Source organism: Astatotilapia calliptera, chromosome 3 (assembly GCF_964374335.1).
Source record: "Astatotilapia calliptera chromosome 3, fAstCal68.1, whole genome shotgun sequence".
NCBI lineage: Eukaryota > Metazoa > Chordata > Actinopteri > Cichliformes > Cichlidae > Astatotilapia > Astatotilapia calliptera.
In genome coordinates, this window is record NC_137424.1 from 76909990 (window position 1) to 76935512 (window position 25523).

At 41.2% G+C, this 25523-nt stretch overlaps 1 protein-coding gene and 1 long non-coding RNA gene across 2 annotated transcripts; both read left to right on the plus strand.

Moving 5' to 3' along the window:
* Nucleotides 1-13520: 13520 nt before the first annotated feature.
* Nucleotides 13521-15128, plus strand: LOC113017793 (uncharacterized). Its single transcript, XR_013906871.1, has 2 exons — nucleotides 13521-14854; nucleotides 14932-15128. It is a non-coding gene; the product is annotated as an uncharacterized LOC113017793 (long non-coding RNA).
* Nucleotides 15129-18834: 3706 nt separating this feature from the next.
* On the plus strand, nucleotides 18835-21865 carry LOC113017745 (nuclear factor 7, ovary-like). The gene is made up of 2 exons (XM_080299319.1): nucleotides 18835-19927; nucleotides 20029-21865. The coding sequence occupies exon 2, from the start codon at nucleotides 20046-20048 to the stop codon at nucleotides 21414-21416; it is 1371 nt and encodes a 456-aa protein (XP_080155445.1). The 5' UTR covers nucleotides 18835-19927; nucleotides 20029-20045; the 3' UTR covers nucleotides 21417-21865.
* The last annotated feature ends 3658 nt before the right edge of the window (nucleotides 21866-25523 follow it).

Sequence of the window (25523 nt, forward strand, 5' to 3'; positions counted from 1 at the left end):
TCATTGTTTCTTTGAATGTGTTTAACAAGTTAGTATTGCTAGCCACAATGATCAAGTCATCTACCCAGATGATAACCAGTAGTTTCATGTTCAATGTCCTTCCTATATACACAGTGATCAGAAAGGTTTCTTTTGTTCAAGGTAGTCATTCAAGAGTTTGAACCAGTTTCTACCTGATTGTTTAACCCGTAAAGGGATTTCTTTAATTTGTACACCAAACTTTCTCCTGACTCTTGTGTTGATAGGACTTATGTGGGTTAGTTCAGCTTCACCACTAGGGGGCTGTCTAAACCAAATTGTGATATATACTGTGTCAGCAGGTTATGTTTACATGCATGGATGTGAGCCACGTTAAAATAAAGAAGCTTGCTCACTACTACTGATGTTTTATTAAAACACAACAACTCCGTTTGCTCAAAACCTTCTGGTTGGTCCATGTATATTTCTTCCTCAATGGGAGCATGCAAATATACAGTTTTAACATCCATTTGGTGGGTAATAAGATCATTCTGGACTGCTATTTGCATTAGGGTTCGCACAGATGTCATGTTTGCTGTTGGTGCAAATGTCTCTTGGTAGTCTATTCCTTGTGTCTGGTTGTAACCTTTTGCTACAAACCTGGCTTTGAATATTTGTCCTTGTTCATTTTCCTTGAGGGCGTAGACCCATTTTCCTCCAATGGTATTTCTACCAGTAGGTAAAGTAGCCAATATGAATGTGTCATTCTCTTTCAGAGAGTTGATTTCTTCTGCTATTGCCTGTTTCCACCTTGGTGCCTCTGGTGACATCAGCGCCTCTTTATAGGTTTGGGGGATTCCACAGGTTGCTCTGTAACAATTATCAACACTTACAGAGGTTACATTAGCTAACTCTTTGCAGTTAGATGTGTAATCCGCTAAATATTTAGGAGGTTTCCTTTCTCTGTTAGGATAGTGTTCAGTTTGGTTTTGCTCATCACCCTCATTTCTTTCTATGTCAGGGTTTGGTTCATTTGTGTTGGTTTCCTCTTCTCTAGGAGGTCTGTTCTCTGCTGCATTTTCATTTTGTTGTTCTGTACTTTCTTTTGAAGGCACTACATGCTCATCAGTCTGAATTTCTGTGTCATATTCATCAGTCTGTGTTGTTTAACAGTGTTCTTCTTGATAAATCTCAGGAGTCTGTGTTTTGACACTTTTCCTGTGTGGGGGTTATAAACCAGGTATGCTGGGCAATTTTTACTATAATCCACAAATATTCCCTTTTCACATCTGGGATCAAGTTTCTTGTGATCATGTATGTATGCATAACAGTCTGACCCAAATATCCACAGTTTTGAGAGATCTGGTCTTTTCCCTGTTAACATCTGATAGGGTGTACTTTTAGTCCTGTTACTGTAGCATTTCTTGTGGGTGTGTGCTGCATTTTGAATGGCATAAGGCCATAATCCTTTTGGCAGACATTTTTCTAGTAAGACACCTCCCCATTTCAAAGACAGTTCTCCATTGCCTCTCAGCTGTGCCATTCTGATGAGGAGAATATGATGCAGATGTCTCATGCTTTATGCCCTTTTCCCTTAAAAGAGACTGGAATGAACTGCTTGTGAACTCGGTGCCATTGTCCGATCTAATGCACTTAACACTGCCGTATGGTGCACAGTCGCCTAGAAACTTTGCTGTGGCCTCTGTGGTGTCACTTTTCTGTTTTAGAAAGTAAACTGACACTGCCCCTGAAAAATCATCTGTGAATAATATAGCATATTTATAACCACTTTGGCCACTTGGTCAAAGGGGGCTGGCTAGATCAGTGTGCACCAACTGTAATGGCTCACTCGCTTTTGGGTCGCTTTGTCTGTTTCTGTTGTTAGTGAATTTCTCTTCTGTGCACACATTACAATCTAACATGCCACTGCCTGTGATTTTCATGCCCTCTACAACATCAGGTAGCTTTAACACATCGCTAACATTAAAATGTTACAATGTACATTACAATGAATGTAAAATTTTGTGCCATGTTTTCACATCACAAGTCAGGCTGACAAACAGTCAGAGCTCTACTGAGCCAACAATCCCTTTAACGTTAACTAGTAATGACTTCATGAATTTCTTCACAAATAAAATTTTTATCATTAGAGAAAAAATTACCAATAATCATCCCACAGATGTAATCAGAATCAGAATCAGAATCAGAAAGGGGTTTATTGCCAAATGTTGAGCAGGTTTACAACATTAGGAAATTGCTGCGGTGCTTCAGTGCAAACATAGTGTCATAAATAGCACTTAAATAGACATGGAAAAAATAAAAGTAGGAATAAGAATTAAAAGTGCTACGTAGAAAGATATGTGCATGAGATATACATGAGATATATACATGAGAATAAGAATTAAGAGTGCTACGTAGAAAGATATATACATGAGTGCAGGTGGTGATCAGTGCCAAACATGGAATGATGCAGTGACACAGCGTAGGGTCATGTGTTAGTGGCGGGGACAGTCATATGGTTATTGTTCATGTGTCCAACAGCAGAGGGGAAGAAACTGTTCTTATGGCGAGAGGTTCTGGTGCGAATGGACCGGAGCCTCCTGCCTGAGGGGAGCAGGTCAAACAGACTGTGTCCAGGGTGAGAAGGGTCAGCTGAGATCCGAGCTGCACGCCGCAATGTCCTGGAGGTGTACAGGTCCTGCAGAGATGGGAGTCTGCAGCCAATCACCTTCTCAGCAGAGCGCACAACACGCTGCAGTCTCTGTTTGTCCCTGATAGTGGCTCCAGCGTCCCACACGGTGATGGAGGAGGTGAGGATGGACTCGATGATTGCAGTGTAGAATTGCATCATCGTCCGTGTTGGCAGGTTGAATTTCTTCAGCTGCCTCAGGAAGTACATCCTCTGCTGGGCTTTCTTGATGACGGAGGTGATGGTGGGCTCCCACTTCAGGTCCTGGGTGATGGTGGTACCCAGGAAGCGGAATGAGTCCACAGAGGTGATGGGGGTGTCAGTCAGGATGATGGGGGGGAGTGGGGCTGTGTGCTTCCTGAAGTCCACAATAATCTCCACTGTCTTTTCGGCATTCAGCACCAGGTTGTTGTGGCTGCACCAGGACACCAGTCGTTCAACCTCCCTCCTGTAGGCAGACTCATCCCCGTCAGAGATGAGCCCAATGACGGTGGTGTCATCTGCGAACTTGATTAGCTTGACAGACTGGTGGGTGGAGGTGCAGCAGTTGGTGTACAGGGAGAAGAGCAGAGGAGAAAGAACACAGCCCTGAGGGGAGCCGGTGCTGATGGTCCGGGAGTCCGAGACATTCTTTCCCAGCCTCACATGCTGCTTCCTGTCCGTCAGGAAGTCAGTGATCCACCGGCAGATGGGATCAGGCACATTCATCTGGGAAAGCTTGCCTCAGAGATGGTCTGGAAGGATGGTGTTGAAGGCAGAGCTGAAGTCCACAAACAGGATCCTGGCGTAGGTTCCTGGGGAGTCCAGATGCTGCAGGATGAAGTGTAGGGCCATGTTGATGGCGTCGTCTACAGACCTGTTGGCTCTATATGCAAACTGCAGGGGGTCCAGGAGGGGGGCCGTGAGGGTCTTGAGATAGGAGAGAACCAGGCGCTCAAATGACTTCATGACCACAGATGTCAGAGCCACGGGTCTGTAGTCATTTAGTCCAGTGATCCTAGGTTTCTTGGGGACAGGGATTATGGTAGAGGACTTGAAGCAGGCAGGCACATGACATGCCTGCAGTGAGGAGTTGAAAATGCCAGAAAACACTGGGGCCAGCTCGTTTGCACAGTGTCTGAGGGTGGCAGGAGACACGCCGTCTGGGCCGGGAGCTTTCCGAGCATTCAGACTCTTAAACTGCTTCCTCACATCTGCTTCATGAATGTGAAGAGTTGTGGTGGGAGGAGGTGGTGTGAAATCCTCTTTTGTGTGGGGTGTTATAGGTGAACAGTTTGAAGGTGGTGATGGCTCTATGGAGGGGGGAGAGGTGGGGGAATTAGTGTCCAAAGTGTCTCTATTGTTGGGGCCGTTGGAGGTGTGAAGGCTGCCTGATGGCTCGTCAAAACGGCAGTAGAAGTCGTTAAGGGTGTTGGCTAAGAGCAAGTCATCAGTGGAGTGGGGGGTTTTAGGCTTGTAGTTGGTGATATTCCTAAAACCTTTCCACACAGAGGCCGAGTCATTCTCTGAGATCTGCTGCTGCATCTTCTCAGAGTGCTGATGTTTAGCAATGTCCACTTCTTTAGTGAACCTGTACTTGGCCTCTCTGTAGCAGTCCCTGTCTCCGCTTCTGAACGCCTTTCTCTTTTCCAGCCACAGCTTTTTGAGTTTAGGAGTAAACCAGGGTTTGTCATTGTTATAACTCACCCTGGTGCGTGATGGCACAATGCTGTCCTCACAGAAGTGGATATAGGAGGTGACAGTGTCCGTAAACTCGTCCAAGCTGTTAGAAGCAGCCTTCATTGTGTCCCAGTCTGTGGTCTCCAAACACGTGCGAAGCTCCTCCACAGCCTCGTTGCTCCACAGTTTTTTGGTCCTCACGACAGGTTTGGAGAGCTTCAGCCTCTGTCTGTACGCGGGGATTAGGTGGATCATGACATGGTCAGAAAGTCCGAGTGAAGCGCGGGGCACCGCGCGATAGGCCCCGCTGATCGTGCTGTAGCAGTGGTCTAATGTCCTCTCCTCTCTGGTCGGGCATTTAATATACTGCTTATATTTCGGAAGCTCATGGCTCAGATTGGCTTTGTTAAAGTCCCCAAGAGCAATGATGAGAGAGTCCGGGAATGTCCGCTCCATGTGGAGAATCTGCTCCGCGAGTGCGCACTGAGCTGCCTGCGCATCTGCGTCTGGCGGGATGTAAACAACGGCCAGGATGAATGAAGCAAACTCCCGCGGAGAATAAAACGGTTTGCAGTGGATAAAAAGATATTCCAGAGAGGAAGAGCAGTGCTGAGCAATCACTGTCACATCTGTGCACCAGCCACTATTGATGTAGAAGCAGACACCTCCACCTTTGGACTTACCAGAGAGAGCGGCCTGCCGGTCCGCGCGCAGCAGATGGAAGCCCTCCAGCTTGAGCGCGCAGTCTGGGATGTTCTCACTGAGCCACGACTCCGTAAAACATAAGACACAGGAGGAGGCAAAGTCTCTGTTCATGCTTCTCATCAGGGCCAGTTCGTCAATCTTATTCCCGAGTGAGCGTACATTAGAAAGGAAGATCCCAGGAAGAGCAGTTCGCAGTCCGCGTCTCCTCAAACGCACGAGTGCGCCGGCTCGCTTCCCTCTCTTTCGGCGTCTCGCTTTCCTGGTCAGAGTCAGCAGTAAATCTGCCGCAGATGCGACAAATATTGGAAATAAATCCACAGGCGTTGTAGTCCTGTAGTTAAGGAGCTATTAAGGAGATAATATTATCTACAGCTACTCTCAGTACCATTGATGTTAAGTTAGACTCTTTTTCTCCAATTGATCTTTCTGAGTTAACTTCAATAATTACTTCCTCCAAACCATCAACGTGTCTTTTAGACCCCATTCCTACAAAACTGCTCAAAGAAGTCCTGCCATTAATTAATTCTTCGATCTTAAATATGATCAACCTATCTCTAATAATCGGCTATGTACCACAGGCCTTCAAGCTGGCTGTAGTTAAACCTTTACTCAAAAAGCCATCTCTAGACCCAGCAGTCTTAGCTAATTATAGGCCAATCTCCAACCGTCCTTTCATATCAAAAATCCTTGAAAGAGTAGTTGTCAAACAGCTAACAGATCATCTGCAGAGGAATGGCTTATTTGAAGAGTTTCAGTCAGGTTTCAGAGCTCATCACAGCACAGAAACAGCTTTAGTGAAGGTTACAAATGATCTTCTTATGGCCTCTGACAGTGGACTCATCTCTGTGCTTGTCCTGCTAGACCTTAGCGCAGCCTTCGATACTGTTGACCATAATATCCTATTAGAGCGATTAGAACATGCTGTAGGTATTACAGGTACTGCGCTGCAGTGGTTTGTATCATATCTATCTAATAGACTCCAATTTGTGCATGTAAATGGAGAGTCCTCTTCACACACTGAGGTTAATTATGGAGTTCCACAGGGTTCAGTGCTAGGACCAATTCTGTTTACATTATACATGCTTCCCTTAGGCAGCATCATTAGAAGACATAGCATACATTTTCACTGCTATGCTGATGACACCCAGCTCTATCTGTCCATGAAGCCAGATAACACAAACCAATTAATTAAACTGCAGGAATGTCTTAAAGACATAAAGACCTGGATGGCCGCTAACTTTCTGCTTCTTAATTCAGATAAAACTGAGGTTATTGTACTCGGCCCTGAAAATCTTAGAAATATGGTATCTAACCAGATTCTTACTCTGGATGGCATTACCTTGGCCTCCAGTAACGCTGTGAGGAACCTTGGAGTCATTTTTGACCAGGACACGTCCTTCAATGCACATATTAAACAAATATGTAAGACTGCTTTCTTCCATTTGCGCAACATCTCTAAAGTTAGAAATATCCTTTCTCAGAGTGACGCTGAAAAACTAGTTCATGCATTTATTACTTCCAGGCTGGACGACTGTAATTCATTATTAACAGGATGTCCAAAAAACTCACTGAAAAGCCTTCAGCTAATCCAAAATGCTGCAGCAAGAGTCCTGACAGGGACTAGAAAGAGAGAGCATACTTCTCGTTTTGGCTTCCCTTCATTGGCTTCCTGTTAAATCCCAAATTGAATTCAAAATCCTGCTCCTCACATACAAGGTCTTAAATAATCAGGCCCCATCTTATCTTAATGACCTTGTAGTACCACATCACCCTATTAGAGCACTTCGCTCTCGCACTGCAGGCTAAAGCACAATATAACATATACAATGTTTTCCTATCCAGAAATTGTTTTGCTTTCCCCAAGACAGCAATGCCCCGAGCGAACTTTCCCCTCACATAAGTCAAATGTCATTTCCAACAGGCCTTATGATCAATGATCACACCAAGAGATTTTATGGTATTAACCCTTTCTAGATATACATTATCAATACAAATTTCTATTTTAATGTTTTTACTTATAATTCCCAAATAACATGAATTTTGTTTTATTTAAATTTAATGACAATTTGTTTTTATCAAACTATTTCTTTAATATCTTTAACTCCTGTGCCATCACGTCCAAAATCTGTTGGAATTTCACACCTGAACAAAGTATATTGGTATCATCTGCAAAAATTACAAACTTTAGTATCGTAGATACTTTACAAATATCATTTATATACATAATAAAAATTTCTGGACTAGAGGTACTCCACATTCAATATCCATCAATTTAGATTTAAAGTCATTTATTTGTACATACTACTGTCGATTCATCACATAGCTTTTTATACAATCCAATACCACACCCCTAAACTCATATTTTTCCAGTTTGATTTTTAGAATTTCATGGTCAACAGTATCAAATGCTTTTTTTTAGATCTAGAAAGACTCCAAGTGCATACTGTACATCTTGTTATCCATACATTCTGTTATTTCTTCCATTAAATCCATTAATGGCAAAACTGTTGATCTATTATTTCAAAACTCATATTGCCGATTTGTCAACAAATCATGTTTATCCACAAAGTTATCAAATCTTTTTCATAAATTGTTTTTCCAGTATCTTAGAAAGCTGGGAGAGTACACTGGTCTATAATTTGTAAAACAATGCTTTTCAACTGATTTGTAAATGGGAATAACTTTCGCAACTTTCATTTCTTGTGGAAAAACCCCTTCCTGGAAAGACAAATTAAAAATATATTGTAGCGGTTTTACAATAACACCAATTACTCTCTTTACCGTTACCATATCAATATGATGACAGTCAGTACCCATTTTGTTCTTAAGTCCACTGCAATATCATATATCTCCTTCTCTTCCACTGCTCTTAAAACATGGAACTTGCATCCCTTTCAATATTTCCACCCGTCTCCCTTTCTATCATATCAACCTTTATTTCCACTGCCAGATTTGGCCCTATGTTTACAAATAATTAATTAAATCCATCTACTACTTCATTCATTTTACTAATAGTGTTTGTCCCTTCCATAAAATACCCAGGGTAGTCATTGTTCCTTGGTCCATTTTTTATTCAACTATTTAATACCTTCCATATCCCTTTCATGTTATCTTTCTTATCTTCCAACTTTTTGATGAAGTATTCTCTTTTATAAGTTCTCATTATGTTAGTTAATTTATTGTTATACTTTTTATATTTCTTTTCAGATTCTATACTTCTGTTTTTTGTTTTGTTTGTTTGTTTACAGGCATTTTGCAGTCCCTTTGTCATCTATGTCATCCTATTGTTTACATACAATACTCCAATCTTGTTTTATTAACTCACTTTTGAGAGTTAATAATGTCTTTTCTGTTCTAATTCTTTTATATATTCTCTTACGTTCATTTCTATGAGCTTTATAACAACAGTCATAAGTTACAAAAACTGGTAAGTGGTCACTTATATCATTAATCAATATCCCCCCTTTTATATTTTCTTCCATTACAAAAATGGAAATAATATTATCTAGTAGAGTTGCACCACGAGTGGTTATGCTCCTCGGTCTCATTATAAGGGAAAATAATCCCATACAATACATGGGTTCAATAAATCAATATTAAAGTCTTCACAAATAACAATTCTTTTCTGATTCAGATTTGTAAATACGTCCTCCACAATGTCCTTAAAAGTATCAGTCTATACTGATCTGTTCTATATATGCAACTGACAATTATATTTTTCTGTTTTTTCATATTTATTTCCACTGTTATACATTCCATCACTCCATCTACCACCCTCATCATTCTTCTCATTTTTTCAAACCTTAGATTTTCATCAACATAGAGTGCCACCCCACCTCCTTTTTAATTAGTCCGATCTAAGTGGAGGAGTTCATATCCCTCTATCTCAAAATCTTCTTTTCCAGTGTTTATCCAAGTCTCTGATATTGATATCACGTCAAATGGTTGATTCAATTGTGCCATATATTCTTTAATAAATTGAAAGTTTGCCTATAGACTTCTACTATTAAAATGAACCATCGTTATATTCTTACCCCGCTCTATGTTCCTATTAAATTGTTCCATTGCATAATAATTACAGTCTTTTAACATTTTGGTAAAAAAACAAAAAAAACATTACAGTCAGGATCTATATTGCTATCATACCTCAGTGTGCCACTTTCAACATCCATTTGATTTGTTATGTTGTGGGATTTCTCTTTAGCGTATTGTCCTTCGATGTATTGTCTTGATGAAATGCTTTCATGTTCCTTAGTTTAGTACGTCTGGTTCACACCTCATTCACGCTGGGAAACAGACGGTGAGAAACTGGTGAATGTCTCCCAGGAGACGGAAGCCAGGAGACGGAAGCTCACCCAGGAGGGCTTGCAGGGCTCTAGAGTGCGACCAATTTGGTCGCAAATGCGACCAAATTTCTCCATGGTGCGACTAATAAAAAATACTTGGTTGCACCGGTACGACCAAGTAAAAAAAATACTTGGTTGCACCGATGCAACCAAGTATTTTCTCGGAAAAAAAGTTTCAGCAACCCTGAAAGTCTCTGTGTGTTCAACAACAGACACACATTATGCCCATGTCGTGTTCGAAACCAATCAGAGATACTCAGAGGCGGGGACCTCTGTGATTGGCCGTGGTCCAGATATTCCTGCAGACCTACTTGTGTTTACGTTTGAAAGTGCGGGCAGATAGAGAAGGGTGAGTAGCCCAGGTCAGAAGTTTATGAAGTTGGTATTGAGAAAATATGAAAAGAACAATTGATAACTTTTTCGTTAAGTTAAGACCTGATCAGTCCAAAATTCTCAGCCAGCGCTCTGACACGGAGCCATCAACCTCTCTGTTTTTGTCAAACACTGGTCCGGAGACGGCATCAGAAAATGAGCCACATACGATCGACTCCCAGCCGGAGTCCACTGAAAGTAAAAGTGAGAAAATGTATAAATTTCGAATCGAGTGGCTTGACCAGTTTCCCTGGCTAAGATACAGCCAAGCTGACAATATGATGCACTGCATTTACTGCGGTGTTAAGTAATGCAGTTAAAAGATTTGGGTACGCCTAACTTTTGTGCTTGTACGCCTAAATTTTGTGCTGGTGCGCCTAAATTTTATTTTTAGGCGCACCAGTGCAACCATGGCAAAAAGTTAGTCTAGAGCCCTGGCTTGACCCCAGAGTGGGGGAGATTCATATTAGTGATAGAGAGTCTTTCTGTTTAGAGCCAAGGCGTGAACTGCAACTGTAAAAGCCTTTTGTTCTACGACTGTGTATAAAAGGGACCTGAATTGTTCATTGTCAGAGATGACTTTCAGTGCCCCCTGACTGACGTCCCTCATTATGCATGAGAGAGCTGAAATAAAGGTGTTGTTACAACTCATCGTGTCTGCAGGCTTTGGTAATTAAAATTTCCACAACAGTTACTTGAAATTCATCAGACATCTGACTTCATTATACATCTTATCCACACACCATCACCTTTAACAATACTTTGTCTTAGTCAAGAACCACCAAGTTGACAGTGCATTGAAAGTGCCATTGACCAATGCCTTTCCTTACATTTTATCAGCCGTATTTTTCTAATTCTGTCAGCTCTTTAATGACTAAGACCTTTGCCTGCTCCGGTATTCCATTTAACTTAATGAACACCTTACAATCTGTTGTCCAGCTTAACTGTATTTTCTTCTGTTTTCTTGATTAGGTGTTCATTAACATACACATCCGTTCCTTTCAACTTTCTTCCTTGCTTCAGTAGCTCTTTCTTCTGCTTCCTATTAACAAATCTTATAATAATGGCAGGTCTTTAATTCTTGTTTTTCCTTGGAAGAGTATGGCATCCCTCAATGTCCTTAATATCCATTTCAATGCCTTTACTATTGTTGAGAATAGATTCCTTAATGTACATGAAAGTTAAAGAGAATATAGTTTGTGATTGCTTGCAACATTATAATATTGCGGTTAATGAGTGTAAGAATACAAAATAGAAAAAAAAGGCCTGGGATGGGAACAAAGAACTGAGGTACAGGGCAGGAGGACAATCAACCCCCACCCCCAGGACAGTAGCAAGAGTTACTGAGGGTGAGGAGCAGACAAAGGGCAAACGGGCACTACAATAAAAGGAGATGGGGGTCAGGGTGTCAGCACCCTTGGCCACTGTACTAGTGTATTTCCATTGCAGGGTGTTTACTGTAGAGGGGAGGAGACCAGAGGTTATAACTGTAACTGTTGTGTGGAGTTCTTTAGATCAGCCTTTAGCATAGGACTGCATAGGAATGCAGTGTGATGATCTCCAGATGCATCTGTAAGAATAATGGGTAATAAAAGAATTGTGTAAAACATGGAAACATCTCAGCGTGATCTCTACCGGGACCAAAAAAATCGCAGAGACCGGCGTTGTCTCAACTATTGAAAAAGGCCATTACCTGTTCTTCCAGGCAGCGCAACTCTTGCTCAGGTGGCTGCCCTCTCTCTTCTCCTGCTGCCCATGCATATGTCTGGTGCTTGGTTTCCAGACCCGTTTCTATCACATCGGTTATTCTTGAATATTGTTCCAACTCTGCCACTCATCCTTCCAACATAGCAATTTTCTTGTCCTTTTTTTGTTGTTTTGCAATGATTGTTATTTCTTCTGACATGAAGTTCAAAGATTTCTTCCTTTCTCATTGACATTGCTTCTTTTAGGCAGCATCTTCTCAATACTTGTGCCCCTTTTTTACTGCAGCCTCAATCAATCCTTAGGCTTTTTAACTCTGGGCCTGCCTTTTCCTGTAGCTTCACTAGCTCTTGATGGACCCTGGCTGTGGCCTGCTGGCTGATGGCGGAGCCTGGTTGTGGTCTTAACTCTGACTCTCACATATTTAAACAGACTGGGATGCAGCTAACAGTTCAGCATCATCACCTGGTCACAATGAAGGATCACACCTGGGGGTACTTGTCAGCCGTTGCTAAACAATACAGTTTATTGTGAGTACCTTGATTTATAACATACAAATTTTATTTGCCAAAACACACCAGAAAATAACACATGCACACTTTGACAAGATTATTCACATAGCACTATCTTTAACCAAATCATTTACTACCCTGTTCTGCTGTCTGTCCTGCTCCAGAGCACTTACTTGTTCCTTGTTGCATATATATTTTCTGAACCTTGTGATGTGGGTCACCGGTGTGTTCAACCACCTCTTCACAGAACTGTGTGCCCTCTGAATGCTTATCACTGTACTTCTCAGGTCTGTCCTTTTGGCTGCTGTACTCATAGATGCACCCATAAATGTTGGCCTTGAGGACTACGGAGATTTGAGGGAAACTTTCCACACCCCCACCTGCAGCAGAGGGATAGGCCGTTTCAGCCAGCTGCTCAGCCTTAACACCTGACTTTCCTCCGCCTGTGTCACATCTGGGTTTTATGAACAATTTTGATGCTTTCTGGGAGAGGAGGCATCTTTTTGGGGAAGACGGGCTCCACCTCAACGCCTGGGGACGCCGTTTGCTGTCCGCCAATTTGACATTTGGCGTACAGCACTCCCACACACCGCCCTGTCACTACCCCAAACCGACATTACCTGCTGATCTGTCCGCCACTGACTGATGTCCCCCTGGTCCCAGCTCCTATATCTGTTCCACTTTTAACAGTAATACACTAAACTCTGGAATCGGTCCTCTCTCTCCCACAGTCAACACAATACCTGTCATAATCACAAACAGAGAGCAACAGAATTATCATAAATCCAGTAACTCCAAAAACATTAATAACCTCCGGCCTCTTCAAAAATGTCAGCATTCATTGAACTCTGTCAAAAATCCACCAGTCTCAATCAGTATGGCACTTTTAAATGTCCGCTCTCTGTTGAACAAGTCTTTTATTATTAATGATTTAATTTTAGATAATAAACTTGACTGTTTATTTTTAACTGAAACATGGCTGGGTTCGGATGCACCAGTTGTTCTCACTGAGGCCTCCCCACCAAATTTTAATTTCTATTTTTCTATTAGAAGTGATAAGAGAGGTGGGACTGCATCTTTGGCCAACAACACACTCACCTCCAAACAAATTTTATTTGATCATTTTACCACTTTTGAATTCCATGCTATTGTTTTCAGCAGCCCTCCAGTTTTATCTGTCACAATTTATAGACCACCTAAAGACAGCGCTGCTTTTATCAAGGAATTCTCAGAATTTTTAACAAACATACATTCAAAATATAATATGATAATTCTAACCGGTGATTTTAACCTGCACATAGATAATCCTTCTGATCCTGCAGCAAAAGAATTCTTAAACATTCTTCACTGTATGGATTTTACCCAGCACGTCACACAGCCGACTCACAACAGAGGACACACTCTGGATCTCGTCACCCATGGGCTGTCTACCAGCGTGTCCTCTGTTGTTGACTTGGCTGTCTCTGACCACTACTGTGTGTTTTTAACATCACCAGTTTTATTCAGCGGGAGACCTCGGTGCGAACTGTGAGCAGGCGCTATCTAACCTCTGAAGAGGCTGCAAATCTTACCAGGGTTTTAGACGAATGCCCCCCTGTGATTCTACCTGCACCCTGTGATTTGATTTTTAATCATTTCAACAGCAAACTGAAGAAAAGCCTTGACTCCGTTGCTCCACTCACCACCAAAAAGATTAATGTAAAACGTGCATCACCCTGGAGAAACGAAGAAGTCAAAACACTCAAAAGAAATTGCAGGGCAGCAGAAAGGAGATGGAGGAAAAATAAAAATGTAATCAACCATCAAATACTCTGAGAGCAACTTAAAATGTACAATAATACATTAAGGAATTCAAGAAATTCATACTTTGCCAAAATAATCAGTAATAACAAAAATAATCCCAAGGTCCTCTTTTCCACCATAGATCATTTATTTAACCCTGATTTTAACAGCTCCCAAAGAAGCCCCACAGACTCGCTCTGTGAGCAGTTTGCAGACCACTTCAGGGGAAAGATCAGCGCCATCAGATCTGATATTTTATCTTCTTGTGATATGATTTTAAACACATCTGAGGGCTCGATTGTACCTGAGGAGACACTGGACAGCTTTGTCCTGGTTAATGCTGAGAACCTTCAGAAAGTGAGGCCCCTTCTGAAGAAGAGCAATTTGGATTGTAATGATTTTAATAACTACAGACCTGTATCCAACTTACCATTTTTAAGTAAAATCTTAGAAAAACTTGTTTTTACTCAGATTAATGATTTTCTGAATGATAGACAGATCCTGGAGATATTCCAGTCTGGATTTAGGGTGAACCACAGCACAGAGACGGCTCTCCTAAAGGTTTTAAATGATCTTAGATGTAACTGGGACTCCCAAAAGCTCTCAGTCCTGGTGCTACTGGATCTAAGCGCAGCCTTTGATACAGTAGACCACGCTATTCTTTTAAACAGACTGAAACACATGGTGGGCCTCTCTGGTGCTGTACACAACTGGTTCACTTCCTGTTTCTCAGACAGAACTTTTATGGTGAGTATGTGTGACAGGTGAGACCTGGAGACTTGGGACCGCCCCTGGTGGGCGGAGCTGGTCTTTGCTCCTTTCATAAGCACAGGTGTGGGCAATTGGGTATTCCTCTGCAAACCTGAAGCTGCGAGTGCTTGGTCCGAGTTGGGCAAGTTGGTGTTTCTTAACTCCTGTCTATGAAAGTCTGATACGGGTCATCCCCTAAACTTCTGTTAGAACGGTAGGTTACACAAAAATGTACCACGTGAGCTCTGGCTGTTGGCAGAGGTTTACAGTTATTTCCACCTTTGTAGGTGGGAAACATTGCTCCCGTGAGAACGGTATAGTGGACTTCATCGCCACTGACCCACATTTATTAGGGTGTGACACGAACGTGTGGACAGGTAACAAAACCAATTCCGTTGAGGAATATTCCTGTGTTTTATTGTCCAGCTAGTGATCTCCTGCCTTTTATTCACAGAGTACTGAGCTGCTGCTTTGCCAGGTGGATTTCTGGCTGCGGCCAAAGGACCCGACACATCAGTGTGTTTTAATTTGTTTTAAACTGGTGTAAGTTGACAGACTGACTGTTGCGGCTGTCGATGGTTTTGTTTTTTGTTTTAATTTTTTTCTGTATCAGTAGGCACCACAGATATTGATCCTTTTAGTAGTTTAAAATATATATATATATATATATATATATATATATATATATATATATATATATATATATATATATATATATATATATATATATATATATATATATATATATATATATATATATTAAAAAAAAAAAAAAATTGCCAAAGGAAAGGAAGTTGCCTAATAATTATGCGCACCTGATATAGGGTGTTGATGTCATTAGACCACACCCCTTCTCATTACAGAGATGCACATCACCTAATATGCTTAATTGGTAGCAGGCTTTCGAGCCTATACAGCTTGGAGTAAGACAACATGCATGAAGAGGATGATGTGGACAAAATACTCATCTGACTAATAATTCTGCACTCCCTGTACTCCTGGTTCTACCCAGAGCTCTTTTTTAGTTCTCCAATAGAAAAGGGACAACTCATTACATCTTCAGTACTCTCCTTCCTCCCTAAAGCTTCAAAATTGTATCCTTTAGTCCTCTCTCTTCCTCGTTTACTCTCATCTGATAAATTTCTCCCACTATGTATATCAACAAAAGTAATTGCCAATAAATCAGCTTTTCCCCTATCAGTTACAGCTACTTGATTATTCTTATCAACTATTGGATAACTCCATTCTCTTTTGTCTCCCCCCATTTTCCTGATCATCCCCCAAACCTCCCCTATTTGAATATTAGGCCTACTGCCAATTGTATTAAAGAAATCTCTCCAATACGTTCTTTGTTCTTCTTACTGTACTTCTGACTTTTGGCTGTGCTTTTTTGTAGTCAATTAAATGTTGAAAATTATGATCCCGCTTGACCAACTTAAATGCGCCATTTCTTTTTCTAACTACTAGGTTACATTCATCATTCCACCGTGGAACTGATCTCCCCCTAACTTTTCCTGATGTCTTTGAAAAAGCCTCCTCAGCAGAGCTTAAAATACTTTGACTAATTTCTTGATTCATTCTTTCAACACTCAAATGATTACGAACCTCTAAAAGCTTCCTCTCACACAACCTACTAAATTTCCCCCAATTTGCCTTCCCAAACACCCACTTCCCTCCAAATGCTTCAGGTACCTGTATTTGACCAATCCTTACTACCAGATAATGATCACTACCAAAAAGCTTATTCTTTACTTGCCACTCACATAATGGTGCTAAAGAACTAGAAGCAAAAGTTAAATCTAATATGGAATCCTTGTCAGAGCTAATATAAATTCTTGTCTTCTTCCCGTCGTTTAAATATATAAGATTTTAAACATAAACATATAATAAACATACAAGCAGAAATTCTAACACTTTCATTATTATATCTGGAGACTTTAATCATGCCACACTGCATTCCTACGGTGGCCCTGAGAGGCAAACGGACTGCAACTTCAGAAAACACTTGCAAAAAGAAAAACGCAAAAAGAAAAACACTTTTTTTTTTTTTTTTTTTGCCTGTCCCGTTTGGCTCTTTTGCCATCAGAATTATTGTCTAAAGGCAAAGAAAGATGCCCAACGGATTTTCTTTACCAAATTGACCATCCCAGCCTTGCCATAATGGTCCATTTGATTCACCTTTTATTGTTTATTTTATTTTCACTTGCTGAATACGGGACAGACTTGACTGGGGGAAAGAAGGGGAGAAAGAAAGAGGGAAAGAGAAACAGCTGAGAAGAGGGACGGGGGAGAAGGGCAAAAGACAAAAACCAACAGAATGGGCAGAGAAAAAAAAATGCATATATCAATCACCTGGATCACCTGCTGAGAAAGAAAAAAGAGAACAAGCAGAAGAAAACAAGAGTAATAGAATAAACAACATCACAATGATATATGGGAATATGACAGTAAATACTAAATATTAAACATTATTGTGCAGCACATAAGATCAACAGAACACAGTGTGCTTTGAGGTAGGAGCCAAAAAGGGTGTAGTTTGTGGGTGTGATCACCCGTGTGTACACCTGTGAGCATGGACGCGCTTGTTTTTTGTTTTTTAAAAGGTTCCTTCATGTAATGATCTGCTAGAGGGTGTGTGTGGGTGGGGTGGGGGGGGGGCCACAGCCCCGTCCTCCAGGGTATGAAGCAGGTATGGAGGAGATCAAAACTCCAGACATCCAGAGGCCCCCAGAACACAAGAGACCAAGGAAGACCAACAGAGGGGCAGCCGCGCCACTGTCCCAGAAAGAGCTGAGGAGAGTCCCAGATGAGGGCTCACTCAGCAGCCGCGGAGCAGAAGCCAGGGGGAGTTGTAGTGACGCGCCCGTGAGCTCCGCCGGCAGCCAGCTGTGCCTGAGTGACTGAGCCCCAGAAAAAGAAAAACACTTGCAAAAAGAAAAACGCTGCAAAAAGGAAAATGCTGCAAAAGCACACAAGACACAATGGAAATGTTTCTGGGGAGAAAATAACCCGACGGACCAGTTGCATGAACCAAAACATGCTAACAAGTGCACTGGGACTGGGAGACACTTCAAAGAAGTGGAAGCGGGGCGGCCAAAGAGTAAACTTTCAAAAGTAAGTACTAGGGATGGGTATTGATAAGATTTTCACAATTCAGATTCCATTTTCGATTCTGTTTAACGATTCGATTCTTTATCGATTCTTTTGAAAAAGGAGAACACTAAGGTTGATTAGCTTAGAACTTTGTTTTATATCTTCTCTTTGAACGAGATAGAAATTTAGGAGTAACATGGCCTTACAAACCCAACAGTGAGATCTTAAGAGATCCACAGCCTACGGCTCTTCAATGGGGTGTCACAGGGTCCCCAGGAAAAAAAATGTATATGTAAAATAATAAAATAAATATTCTTCTGTAGCAATAACAAAGTATAACATAAATTATTCTGTAGCAATTACACAAGAATATCCAGTAATCTCCCTGCCTACAATTAAACACATTCACTTACCGGAAATCAGGGGCATCTGCTGTGGCAAATGCCTTTTACCACAAACTTAGTCACTGCTCGGTGACATCCTGGCCTGAAAGGAGACTCTACCGGTAGACTGCAGCGAAAACTGCCAGCATCTGAGCCAGACTCTGTCTGTCTCTCTCATCATGGTCACCTAAATGCACAGTAATGGCAGGTTGTGTAATAAGGCAGGTCGCGCTAACATAATACTGCCCCTTATTATTATTATTATTAGTATTATTAGCACTATCAGTTGATTATTTACCTGCCGCATTAACGGGAAAGGACGTGCAAACGTTACCGCTGCTGCTGGGTTGAGATTCACGAGTCCGGAGCAGAATTAAAAAGACGGCATTCATTTAAGGTCACTTAATCGCAAATGTTTAATAATGCAAGCTTTCCAGCAGTGCACTAGTCTTTGCCTTGGTGGCACCAGCCATTTTAGCCAACCTGGTTTTCCATTTTAGGATGACACCTCTTCTCACCCACACTCTGTTATTCATCTCCTTTTTTTTATGTTGCGGCTTTTGAGCCGGGTCGTAACAAGAACATTAAAACATTACTGTTGGCCACATGCCGGCAAAGTTATGTGACATTAGCGATGTTTGTACTTTCAGCGTTTACTTTGTTTTAAAGCCTTTACTTTATACGCAGTTCAGTGGTTGCTGGAGTACTTTTCTATGCATTATGAACAATGCTGGGCATCCTCTGCACACGGCCATAAACAACCAGAAGAGTCTGTTCAGTGACAGGTTGCTTCTCCCAAAGATAAGAACTAACAGACTTAAAAACTCCTTTGTCCCACACGCCATCAGACTGTTTAACTCCTCTCTGGAGGGGAGAGGGAGGGGAGACAGGAGGACAAAGGAGGGGGGAACAACTAAGCTGTAGTTCCTCTTCACTTCACTGTGCAATAATTTTTGTGCAATACTTTTGTTAATAATCAACGGTGCAATAGACCTCAATACTTGAAATGTGCAATTCACTTGTATTCTTATTCCTATTTATTCTGTTTATCCTCTTTGTATATTTTATTTATATATGTCTCTGTATTTATATATGTGTATATATATAATATTCTGCTCACGCTCTGTAACTTCTGTCGGTGCTGTGCTTTTGGAAACCAAATTTCCCAGAGGAACCCAACCGAGGGATTAATAAAGTTTTATCTTATCTTATCTTCCTTTACCATTGTAGTCTGTTTTCTCACTCACCCATAACGAATGGTGTGCATTAAAATGCCCACACCATATAATATTTTCTTTCATGTCTATTTCCTCCAGCTTATATCTTAAAGTGGATAACTTACTGTAAAGATAAAAGAAAAGCGACTTTTCAAACATAGCGGAGGTGCCGTTGTTGTTTTCTGGTGACGCAACTTCCGTCGACAGACGATAGGTAGTCTACAGTTTGCCAGCTCTCCTATTGGTCCACAGTCTGCGGGCGGGGCGAGCCCTTCTAATAATCAGAAGAAAGTTTGAAAGAAAAACTGCCAAACAGCTGCAACACTGAGTCATATTTTATTTTCTGAACTTCATAAAAATGTTTACTTTTTGACCTGCGGTGACAGTCTGCGCTCTGCTGTCACACTCACACATTTATAAGAGGAAGTTGAATGAAGCTCCGCCCCCGCCCCCACGTGTTTAACACGCAACAAACCAGGAAACTGGCTTTTTTTTTTTCGAGCGTCGTTCCAGACCATACTCCATACCACTTGGTGGCGGTAATGCACCTTTCAATTGTTTGCCAACCGCCAGTACAACTGTAAGAAAGAAGAAGAAGAAACTGGCTGTTTTTCTTCTTCAGTGCAGAGACGCACAGACGATCAGACTGAGCTCAGACCAAACTAGCAGCTTCCTCTGAGTGAGTCCAGCTACAGGAGAGAAAAGTGGAAAACTCCAACACTGCTGCTTCAAGCTGCTGACGCTCCACACACTGAATGTGAGTTTGAGCAAAAACACGACTCAAAGGAAGTTTCAGTGAAGGTGGTAGAGGAGGGAGGGGAGCCAGGACTGACTGTACTTCCTGTCTGCTGTTTTCAGCTTCACTCACAGACTCAATGGCTTCCAGATCAGAGGAGGATCTCTGCTGTCCGGTCTGTCAGGAGGTCTTCAGAGATCCTGTTCTTCTGTCATGTAGCCACAGCTTCTGTAAAGACTGTCTGAAGAGATGGTGGAGAGAGAAAGGGGAACGTGAGTGTCCAGTTTGTAAGGAAATATCTTCAAAGAAGCATCCACCTTTAAACCGAGCTTTAAAGAACCTGTGTGAGTCGTTCTTACAGGAGAGAGCTTCAGAGGATCTCTGCAGTCTGCACTCTGAGAAACTCAAACTCTTCTGTCTGGACCATCAGCAGCCAGTGTGTGTCGTCTGCAGAGACTCAGAAAAACACACCAATCACAGATTCAGACCCATCGATGAAGCTGCACAACAACACAAGAAGGAACTTCAGGAAACTCTGGAGCCCTTAAAGAAGAAGTTAAATGTTTGTGAAGAAGTTCAAGTGAAGTTTGATCAAACAGCAGAACACATTAAGGTCCAGGCCCGACACACAGAGAGGCAGATTAAGGAGCAGTTTAAGAAGCTTCACCAGTTTCTAGCAGAGGAAGAGGAGGCCAGGCTGGCTGCACTGAGGGAGGAAGAGGAGCAGAAGAGTGCGATGATGGAGGCTCTGAGCAGAGAGATAGCAGCTCTTTCAGACACAGTCAGAGCCACAGAGGAGGAGCTGAGAGCTGAAGACGTCTCATTCCTGCACAACTACAAGGCTGCAGTGGAAAGAGTCCAGCGCTGCCCCCTGCTGGATGATCCACAGCTGCCCTCAGGAGCTCTGATAGACCAGGCCAAACACCTGGGCAACCTGACCTTCAACATCTGGAACAACATGAAGGACATGGTCTCCTACACTCCTCTCATTCTGGACCCAAACACTGCTGATCCAAACCTCATCCTGTCTGAAGATCTGACCAGTGTGAGACGAGGAGGAGAGAAGCAGCAGCTTCCTGATAATCAAGAGAGATTTGATTTGTTCTGCTCTGTCCTGGGCTCTGAGGGCTTTAACTCAGGGACTCACAGCTGGGATGTTGATGTAGGAGACAGTACAGGGTGGGAACTGGGTGTGTTAGCAGAGTCTGTGCAGAGGAAGGGACGCATACAGTCTGGATTATGGGGAATAGTGTGCAGTTTAGGTATGTACTACACACTCTCACCATCAACTCCTTTCACTGTTCTCCCAGTCCAGAAGAAGCTCCAGAGGATCAGAGTGAATCTGGACTGGAACAGAGGAAAGCTGTCGTTCTCTGATCCTGATACTAACACACACATACACACCTTCACACACACTTTCACTCACAGGATGTTTCCATACATTAACACTGGTGGTAAAGTGAAGGTGTGTCCGTTGAAGGTGTCAGTGTCAGTGCAGCAGATGAGTTGAGGATGATGATGTTTCTAATGTTGTTTCCTGTCAGTGAGTTGAAGCTGTTAAACTGCAGCTGTCCTCCTGCTGCCTCGTTGTTCCAAAGCTCTTTGTTTCTCTTTTAGTTTCACTGTTTCTTTCTGTTTCTGCTGTCCACCTTTTCACATGGAAAATCATTTCACTGTTTCTCACTGAATGACTCCCCAAACTAGATTTGAAATTCTATCAAGTTTCTAATCATTACAAGTGATTCATGTTTCTATTTGATGTGTAAATGGAGATGATTTAGTTTGCTGGGATATGGACTGACATGTGTTGAATGGGAGGAGCAGTTTGTTGTTGTCTTCTTGTCTGTTTATGACAACAATAAATATGTTGTTGAAACAATGATTCATGTTTAACTCCATATATGAAATGTTTCTGCTCTTTGAATTCTGTTTGATTAAAGACTTTCTTCATGACACAAATGAGATTTCAGTGTATTAATAGAACTAAATAAGCTCAGAGTTGAAAGGCTGGAGTATTATGTACGTGCTTCACTGTCAGGATCTTCAGGGGGATTCAAAGGGAAACATCAAACTGCTGTAATGAGATAAACTAGTTGGGCTGAACACACTTATCTGTAGTTTAGAATAGAATAGCCTTTATTGTCATTGTACAGAGTGCAACGAAATTGGAGTGCCACTCCCTTGGTGCAAGTTTCAATAATAAATATAAATGTAAAATATAAAAAGTACAAAAAAACAATCGTAAGTACTCAAACAATAGTATGTACGATATATACAGGATAGCAGCATTAATATAATGACAGTATGAATAGCAGCATAATATAATGACAGTGACGGTATGGAATAGGTTCAATTGTTTTTGTGCTTATTTACTACGGTGGTAGCTCTGGGAAAGAAGCTATCCCTGAATCTGTTTGTCCTGGTTTTATGTGACCTGTACCGTCGGCCTGATGGTAATAGTTCAAACGGTTGGTTGCTGGGGTGAGAGTGGTCCTTGATGATATTGCCAGCTCTGCTGAGGTACCGAGAGTTTGCAGTGACCTCCAGGCTGGGCAGAGAGCAGCCAGTGATCTTCTGGGCTGTGTTGATGACCCTCTGCAGTACTTTCCTGTCTGCAGCTGAGCACCCTGCATACCATGTTGTTATGCCGTACGTTAGGATGCTCTCTATGGTGGCTCTGTAAAATGTCACCAGCAGCCTCTCCTCCAGGTTGTTCCTCCTGAGCACTCTCAGAAAGTGGAGACGCTGCTGGGCCTTTTTTACCACCGCCGGGGTATTTGCAGTCCAGGAGAGGTCATCAGAGACTGCCAAAATGAAATAAATAAATATATCATTAAATAATCAATTAAATGTGTCAATAATTAATTAAATGTGTCAATAATTAATTAATTGCATGTGTCATAACTACATATTTAATTAATTAATTCCAATTTTAATTAATTATTGACACATTTAATTAATTATTGACACATTTAATTAATTATTTAATGGTATATTTAATTAATTCATTATGGCAGTCCTGGCGTTCCATAAAAATCATCCATGCTTTATTTTGTTTCAAAAGCTGTCTTCCACCTGAAGGAACATCAATTGTTGTACTGAGTGCCAGAAGAAAAGAAGACATTTTTAGAATTTATAGAGTTTAGTTCTTTTATTTTCTTTGTGTAATGTTTAGATTTTCTTTTCTTCTCTTCTGTTTTAAGTCTTCATTTGAGGCTAATTAGTGTGATTTACATCTGGCTCTGCATTTAGATTATGTAATTATTATATATTTTATATTGTGATTTTCTCTGTATCATGGTTTTACTGGAAAGCACTTTGGTGTACTTCGGTCTTTAAATGTGCTATATAAATATTTTTGATTTGATTTTGATTTGATCTGTGCTCGAGCTCTTTTGACCTTCAGTTTGTTTGACTGGTGTGTTCACTGCATGTTGGGCCCAGCTACACATCAATAATCACAATCCACACACACAGGTGTAGATCTACAACACTTCCTCACACAGAGCTCTTCCCAGAAAAATCACTGTAAGTCAGACATTACTGTGCAAAAGTCTTGAGTCACCTGGTATTTCTCTCTAATCAGTTTGTTTATTACAGCTTTTATCGATAGTTTAACCAGTGTTGTGAACCGAATTTCGAAACCATAATGCCACTTTCCAAAATGAACACCCATTTCCATGAACTATAAACGCTATGCTCCTGCTTTACCACATGAGTCAGATGTGATGAATTGTTACTGCAAATTTCTACACACAAATATCTAAATTTTTCAGTGCTGACGCCATGTGGTCACTTAGAAAGCACTAGCAGTTAATAATGTTACCTCACATCAGCACAGCTTCAGCTAAATTAGCACAATTAATGAAGTGGAAACACTGGGAGTCAAATCGTATCACACACCAATCTGAAACTTTGATGGAGAGACAAAACAGCCAAAGTCAGCTTTGAAATAATGGTTCCAAAGACATGCAAAGGAAGAGGTGGAGGGAGAGGAAGGAGGTCTAGGACACCAGCGTGGAGGAGGTGGAGGAACATAAATGGACATTGAGGTTTTCTAAATCCAATCCAATTTTATTTATAAAGCCCTTTAAAATACCCAGTACAGGACCAAAGAGCTGTGCAGAAAATAATTTAAAAACAATAGAATAACAGAAAACAGCAAAATAAATAAATAAAACACATAATACATAAAGATTAAAACAGCCCATTATTACAGTTTTTCCCAGTTGTTTACACACAATTACTTGTACTTCAGACACAATGACTACAACATGTAACTGATCCACCGACTCCCTGAACCAATTCTGCTAAACCAGAAGCACAATTCCTGCTTTACACTCAAATTGCAGTTTTAAAACACTATTTTCAAAACACTACACACAATTTTTGGGAAATTTGGGAAATGTATTCCTACTTTGTATTCCCGCACAGGATTTCTATTCACAGTATTTTACAATATACTATATGTATTGCAGAGCTGAAAGTTTACCAACACGAGGTTGTCGGGAACATCTTTCATATTTCAACATATTTCAAAATATTGATAGGGTCAGCTAATCAACAGTGGATCATTTCTTGTACAGAAATAATCTGAGGATGAAGCAGCTCTAGAGGGCGCCATTAGAATGCAATTCAGAAAGAGTCAAAGAATTACAAAACAACTATGTGCACATAAGTCCCACACAATCCCACAATTGATGCAAACTCTCAACACTGTATAAATTACAGTACTGTACAGTAATCGTACTCTGATTATGCTTCACAATAGAGACCACTCCAAGTCTGTATTACTTATCATGTGTGTTTCAGAGTCCGTCACTCGTTCACTGTCCAGCCACGCTTTTTAGTTGTTTATCTCCCCCCATATTCTCCATTCCTCAATCCTATTATAAAGAATCTTTTTTTGTCTGGAGATGGAAAGTGTATGACCAAAATCCACACACACATATACCCCTGCCCCAAAATATGGAAGACACATGTGGAGATTTAGCAGTTGATGCTATTCATGGCTGGATTTGTCCTGCTAGGCAACATTTGCCCTGCTGATCAGTTGCTTGTGTGCTGTGGCCAGATGGAAACAGAAGAGAGGATGCAGTCTTTTTGTTTTGTTTTGACTGTAACTGTAGTCAGTAAATTCTTCTGTTGTTTGTATATGTAGACCATGGTATGTGCAACTTTGTGTTGGTTGAGATGAACATTGTGTACATTGATTTAGTGGGAAAAATATAGTAAAATATATTTGGTACCGTGTATTTGTCTGTTTTGTATACAAACATTCTGAAATCTTTCACAATGCACTTATGTAGGCCTATGTCCTGTCTTCATAAGTGTAACATTGAACAGAAAAGGTTTCCAGTAACTCATTAGGATGACTGGAGAAGAAGTGGCCACAGTGTTTTACATTACGTTTTTTTTATTTGTGTGTAGAGTTCTGACAATATGAAGGATGCTTTCAGGAAAAGTGTGTAAACAATTGGGGAAAACTGTAAAAAAAAAAAGAAAAGAAAACAAGATAAAACAGCATAGAAACAACTAAAACAACTGAAATAAAACTAAAAAAAAATAAAAACCAACATGTCACGTGGTGTCAAAGGTCAGGGTAATGAGGTGAGTT

Coding starts and splice junctions, on each gene's coding strand:
- LOC113017745 (XM_080299319.1), top strand. CDS start 20,046: ATGGCTTCCAGATCAGAGGAGGATCTCTGCTGTCCGGTCTGTCAGGAG.